Genomic DNA, 6,702 nt, shown 5'->3' with positions numbered 1-6,702 from the left:
TGTGCCAACTGAGGTATGTGGTCTCGCATGTAATTTGCTAGACCGACTGCTCGATGTATGTCACGTTTGGTTCTTGGTAAAGGCCAGTCAATCATGCGTTTCTGTTTCTCTAGGTCTGTTTTGAGCCCTTGAGTAGTCACTTTGACGCCTAATATATTGACTGCCTTGACTGCAAACGCACACTTGTTGTGATTTAGCCTGAAGTTGGCAGCATTAAGTCTTTTGATGATTTCGCGTACCGTTTGTCTATGTTCTTCTTCTGTCATACTCGCGATGGCTATGTCATCTACATATACTTGTACCCCTTTAATGTCAATGAGGAGGTTGGCCATCACTCTTTGGAATTGTGCTGTTAGCGAGTGCAGTCCAAATAGAGCTGACTTGAATGAGTATTGTGCCCCTCTCCATGAAATGGTGAAGAAGTGTTGGCCATTTTCATGTACTTTAAAGTGGTGGAAGCCTCCTGTTAAGTCCAGTTTGGAGAAGAATGCGCACCTTATAGGTTGTGGATAACTTCTTTCATCTTTGGTAAACCGATTTTGTCTTGTTTATGTTGATTGTTTAATTCTCTTAAGTCCAAACATGTGCGGACCTTCTTTAATAGACCCATCTGTTCAAATTCTCCTGTGGATAGTAGTGGCAGGTTCACCTGTGTGGATGTTGTTCTTTTGTATATGTGTCCATCTTTGACCCATTTCTGAAAGTTTTCATCTGTTTGTGGTATGTATTTGTGTGGAACAAAGTTCACTTTAACATGACGAATGTTCGTTGCTTTAACCTCTTGACTTGGTATCTCTACCACTGAGCCTGGTAGATTGCAGTGTACATCTGGTGGGATTTGCCCATTTTGTTCTAACAAGTCTGAGAGTGATTCTCTCCTTCCTGTTCATGTTCAGGGTATTCTTCATGTGGTGTAAAAAGTTGTTCCCATTTGGCATCTGTTGGTATTAGTGGGTTGATTATCTCTGCTAAGTATATGCCCAAGTATGGTAGAATGTCCATTCCTAATAGGGTTGGTGATTTCTTGTCTGGAAGGTCAAGTACCTCGAAGCAGTTTGATGTTTCTCTGCCTCCGTAGTTTATATCACATACTTCTGTGGAGCCTGTGCGTTATACTCTTGCATCTGATTGTGCGAGCTGTATGTATCCAGGTTGTGCTTTCACAGATAGGTATAGTTCAGTTACTACACTTCGGTCCATACAAGAGCGTTGTGCCCCTGAGTCTATTAGTGCATTGTATGTGGTGCCTTTGATTTGTATGTCTATGTACAATCTGTGGTCTCGTGGATTTGGAAGTAAAGAAAGGGATATGTAATCAATATCATTCGCATTTATTAACAACGTTTCTTCATCAGTGTGTGCATTCACAATGTCTACCATGTTTATCATGTTAGCCTCCGACCACCCAGCTTTTCATAGATCTTCATTCATCTCTTGCACCCTATTGCCATTTATAATAGTCAACTGATCAACATGAACTGTTTGATTCAGTTACGCTTCTCGAGCTTCTGCCTTTAGGCGGCTATTGTTCGCTTCGTTGGGGCACTTGCTGAACGCATGTGGTTAAGGGATTGTACCACAGCGTGGGCAAGGTCGTGGTCCTCGCGGTGCTGGTGTTTCAGTGACCTGTCCCATGGGACGACCTCTGCCCTGTCCTCCTTGTGGACCTCCACCTCTTGGTGGGCCTCCTCCTCTTGGTAGACCCCTCCCCTCCCCTCTGAGTGGACTCCCTGGAGGTATATTCAGTCTTGGGCGAGTGGCTCGCGGTTCAGGAACAGTTGCATTTCTCGCTCTTTTTTTTTCACGTTTGTGATTAACTTGTAGTATTGTTGCCTGTCTGATCATGTCTTCGGTGAGCTCATGAAATACCTTCTTTGAGATGTCAGATAAGTGACCACTGCTCCCGTCCGGTTTTGTCTGATCAATTTGTCTGTTTCTGCTTGTAAACCGTACATGACTAGTACTTGGTAACATGATGCTTTGAGGAGTTGCCAATTGATAGCTTCTTTCTCTGTGCCCTTATAACGCTTCTCCAACTCAAACATTGTGCGACGCAACCGTGCTGCTCGTACTTCGACAACCATACGAGTGTCCTAGAAGTCGTTGAGTCACTTCTCTAGTAGATAGTCTACTGGAATGCGACGTAGGTTGTCGATGATTAATATGTTGTAGTTCTCCACATCAGTGAAGTCTTGCCAAAGCTGCGCGATACTTCGGTTGCATCTGTCTGTCTAAGCAGCTCTTATACTAGTGAGAGGTATTGTATCAATGGCATGTCTGTGCTCGCAAACAAGTCTTTGGCTACAGATACATACTCAATTGTGTCACGACAATCAGCCATACTGACATACTTGGCTACCGGCCACTTAGGGAACTCACTCGTCTTCAGTAGTTTGTTCAGTTCTGGTTCTGAGGCTTTGTCCCCCTCGTGAGATCTAATTAGAGTTAACTCGCTCATAAAGCCACTGATCGCAATGCACTCATCGTGATCACTTTTGTCACAGTTCTTCATAGCTTTCTTGTATAGCTCTACTAACCACTCATCTATTACTGAAACTATTCGCTTGGGTTGTTGTTCATGAACTGCTTTGCGCAGTTTGTAAATTCTCTGATGTCAATGGGATCGTCCGCTGTCTGCGCATACAACTTGTCTACTAGTATATCTACTACACAGTAGTTGCCTGCATAGATGGTCTTATCCAAGACTATGTTGTACTTACTCGTCGCGGGATCCATTGGAGCTCTTGCTGGTGTGGACTCATCGTCCATGTGCATGCCCCTTTTTCCATTGCGTGGAGTGGTAGTACGAGACGATGTCTGTGAAACTGGCATCGTGTCTGCTTCCACTGGTCGTGTTCTGACAGTGCGACTTGTGCTCCCCCGTGTGTGTGTGCGACTTGAGCTCACTTGTGTGCGTAGGCTCCTTCGTGCTGCGCGTGTTCGTTGGTATGGCACAGACGTCATTGACTGTTCTGCGTGTGGTGCGAGTGGGGTATGGTTAGGGTGTATTTGTTGTGCATCAGTAACCATTATTTTCTTTGTGCACTAGTACTGTTGTTAGATCAACTCTGTTTGATTACCTGTATGTGCGTCCCCGTATGGCATGTGGTGACCGTACTGATTGTAGGGCCTTGTACTTGAGTCGCCTGAACTGTTCGTGTTCGTTTTATCTGGGGTTATTTGGAGGATTTTTTGGTTTGAGGGATTAAACTTGGGTTTATGATGGTTTATCCGTCGTAAACCTGGGTTCTCTTGTTATTTGGTTCCTGGAAGTGTAAACCTGTAATTTGAGTTTATAAGATTCTCTGTTATATTTTTATTTTTATTTGAGTCTCGGTGGTGTTCCGAACTTCTCGTCCTGTATGACTTTGAATTTGTGCGAAAGAGATATGATTCTATCTGCCTCCTATGTTTATATAAACTTTCCAGTATTCATTGTACATATGTAATACCACTTGTATACGTTTATACAGACGTACTATTATATCTCTTGCGGTCTGTGTTGTATGTGGTGTGCATACGTCAGCTTATACCCGCTGCTGTGTGTGATGAACAGACGTATTGGTGTAACCTATGTCTTATGCCTCAATTCTTTTGATGAACAATTGTGATCGGTCCAGGTTATGTCTTGTGGACACCAACTCTTTGTCGAAGCAGTTGTACCTTTGTCTTGTGCGTGATATATTTGTTCTGAAATTATGTATGAACCATTTCTTTTAGTTTGTAACTGTTATTGGTTTGTGTGATTCGGATCTTCAATGTTAATCCCCCCTTGTTGCGTGTTAATTTTACTTTGGATATGCATGTGCACGTGTATGGCGGTTCTGAGTGTGAAAGGTACTGTAATGCAACCTTTGTGCTCTGTGTGCTTTGTCTCTGGTATAAATTTGTGTGTGCAATTGCCTGATTTGAGACCTAAGCTTGTGTTATTTTGATGTCTTGTGCGATTTGACTGTTGGTGCGATTTAAGAATCTATGCGATTTAAAGAGCCTGGTTTACCCAGGGATGTTTAGTGCTCTCTCGCTTTTATTCGTTTTATTATGTGTGCGCATGTGAATTGCATGCGCGTACTATGTATGCTTCTCTGAATTTAGAGAAGACTTCTTAACTTCTACTCGATGTGGTTGCATCAAATACTTGAATTCTATTGATGTGTCTTTATTGTTCTATACTGTATACGTGTACATACATATGTTCTTCTCTTGGTCCCTTCCTATTGTTGAGTTCTGATTCATCTCTGGAGTTGAGTGATCTTCTTCCTTGTTATAGGATGTTTGTCCTTGGTGATTTCACCTCTGAAGTTGAGGGGTTTATTTTATGTGCATGTACTCTGTTGACTTTCTATGAATTTTTGAGACTGTTGTTGTCTTTAACGAGTGAGACTGTTGATGTTCTTAGTGAGTACTTACTTGATTATATTTATGGGTAAGTCTGTCGTGGACTCCTGTCTCTTTGACTAATGTGCCTGTCAATTGCATTAAATCTCAAGGAATTTGATTGTGCTCGTGCACTGCTAATTTATCCTTTGTTTACTCGCACGTGGGTTGTAATTGAGTGTCTGTTTGCACTGCGTACTATTGCTCTCAATGTGTGTAGTGGTTATACCCCAACTATTGATTCGCCCTATGTGATTCCTAGTGATTCGTCAATTCCTGTACCTAAATCAGGTGATTGTTATTCTCTGGTTTGTTAGTTTAACGTGGCTCGTTGTGGAGTATCCAGTCGTGCTTTGTGTTTAGATTAGTTTTGGAATAGTATCATCTATGCTGAACTCTTCGTGCTCTTGTTCCTTCGCGTATACTGGGGATTTCTCGAGATTTCTTACACATGCGATTTGGTGATGAGTTGTGCTTGTGCTACCATTGTTTTCTATGTGTTCGTTGTTAGATTGGCTTTGTGTAAGTGATTGCGCGAAATTGCGCTACGAGATCTGCACCTTGCTTGTTATTGCCTTCTTGTTACTTGCTGTGTTATTCTAGTATATGCTAATGTGTTGTATGTAACGTGTTCTCTCGTATACTTGGATGTATTTTACACTTTGTGCCTATTGCAATTCTCACTAGTGTCCCTTGGGTGTGTCTCTTTGTTTAGTGCACTCTGTATGTTGGATTTACTGGTTTTACAAAATCATGTTTCCCAACATTGATAAATCATTCACTTGTGACACTTTTTTTAACGTGGGGAGACCTATTCTTACCTCAGGTTCACGTTCACTCGTAAATACCTGATCTGTTGGTCTCTGTATGCTTCCGTGAGGTGTCTTTAAGTCCTTCTTCTTGCGTTAGGTCTTTCTTCCTCGTGTTAAGTCCTTCCTTCCAGCAGAGTCTGATTGACAATCCCGGTTATTGAACTCTTCTTTCACTTGTTGGAATTCTTCACGTGGTCCTCACGTATTAGTTCTATTCTTATGATAAATAGGTTCTAATAAAGCTTGTTTTTCTTAAAGACAACTTTTTTATTTGTTTGTTATTGAGGAGATAATATTCTTGTTCCCTCTTAGTTGCCTGACTTACAGTGGTAAGGATATTGTTAAAAATGTAGAGCAATAGACCTCTTCTCAAGTGCGAATCCTACAGCCAGGTAAAAGTCCTAGGCTGAAGGACTCGCATTGAGTCTTTATTTGTGTTTAGTATTTTCTACACTAGACTCAATATTTACTTGAGTGTTTCTCTCGCACGCGGGAGTCCCGGTATCATCTACCGGTAATCCCGCTATATTTCTGATCACTCTATCATCAGAAATATTGGATCCTAGATCCAAAACTCAGTATTTGACAATCCTGAGTTTTGGGTTTAGGATTGGCTTTTCTGATAATCTGGCCCCTGGATGCTACACAAACAGCATCCGGAGCGGATTTCTGATCGAGATAGACACTTGAGGACGCTGATGCATGTACAGGAGGCCACAGAAATCATTCATCTTATTCGTGGACAACTCCGTCAACTTCGTGAATTTTTCATGGCGAACAAATATTGATTTGTCCACTGCTAATGACACGGTCCAGACGGCATCGGGGGTTGAATTGTCTTGAACAGCAAGTAGCGACAACATCGCAACCGCAATGGGCTCCTCAACACCCAGCACAGGAATGGACGACACCAACTGGCTAGTTACCTCATAGCGGGGTGGACGGGATGAAGCAAATCAGCCCAGTGAAACGCAAAATAGGCCGCACGAGACCGATACCTCAAGTGTCACCTTACGATAATGGTCACATAACTCGTAGAGAGAGGATGTTGAAACACGCTCAAAATCGAGCACAATAATTTCCGATTCGTACTCAGGATTCGACAACTGTGGTGAAATCTCTTGGAACCAGCGGATATGAACTTAGCGATAGACACTCTCCAGAATATGTCGTCGTCGGCAAACCGTTTCTTTGATGCATTTCGCAGAGTGATGAAATCTTCACGGCAACAACTTAATCAAGGCCAAGTAGCAGCGAATTTATTTCATGACAAGCTACAACGCCATTGTCGTCCACGCTCACCAGAAGAGATGACAGAAAATCACCAGAAGAATGCAAATGTTTCGATTGATACGCTTGCATATTGCAAATACTTCCCTATTCATCACGATCGTTACTTAGAGGACCCGCAGGAGGTGAAACGCTGTAAACGATCAACGACCACAGAGTCGGGCATCACTGAGTCCACTGCGGCAGAGATAAAGATGCAGGTCTTCCATCTTACCCAACGAAT

At 42.6% G+C, this 6,702-nt stretch overlaps 2 protein-coding genes across 2 annotated transcripts; both read right to left on the bottom strand.

Moving 5' to 3' along the window:
- Positions 1-1,514: 1,514 nt before the first annotated feature.
- Positions 1,515-2,512, bottom strand: SARC_02992 (hypothetical protein; the record flags this gene model as incomplete). The annotated part of the gene is made up of 3 exons (XM_014303244.1): positions 1,515-1,730; positions 1,870-1,936; positions 2,316-2,512. 3 exons carry the CDS (start codon positions 2,510-2,512, stop codon positions 1,515-1,517), a joined length of 480 nt encoding a protein of 159 aa, XP_014158719.1.
- A 44-nt stretch (positions 2,513-2,556) lies between these two features.
- SARC_02991 (hypothetical protein) lies at positions 2,557-3,030 on the bottom strand (the record flags this gene model as incomplete). The annotated part of the gene is made up of 1 exon (XM_014303243.1): positions 2,557-3,030. One exon carries the CDS (start codon positions 3,028-3,030, stop codon positions 2,557-2,559), a length of 474 nt encoding a protein of 157 aa, XP_014158718.1.
- Between the last annotated feature and the right edge of the window lie 3,672 nt (positions 3,031-6,702).

This window comes from Sphaeroforma arctica, assembly GCF_001186125.1.
Source record: "Sphaeroforma arctica JP610 unplaced genomic scaffold supercont1.143, whole genome shotgun sequence".
Lineage (NCBI taxonomy): Eukaryota > Ichthyosporea > Ichthyophonida > Sphaeroforma > Sphaeroforma arctica.
This window is presented reverse-complemented; position numbering and strand designations above follow the sequence as displayed.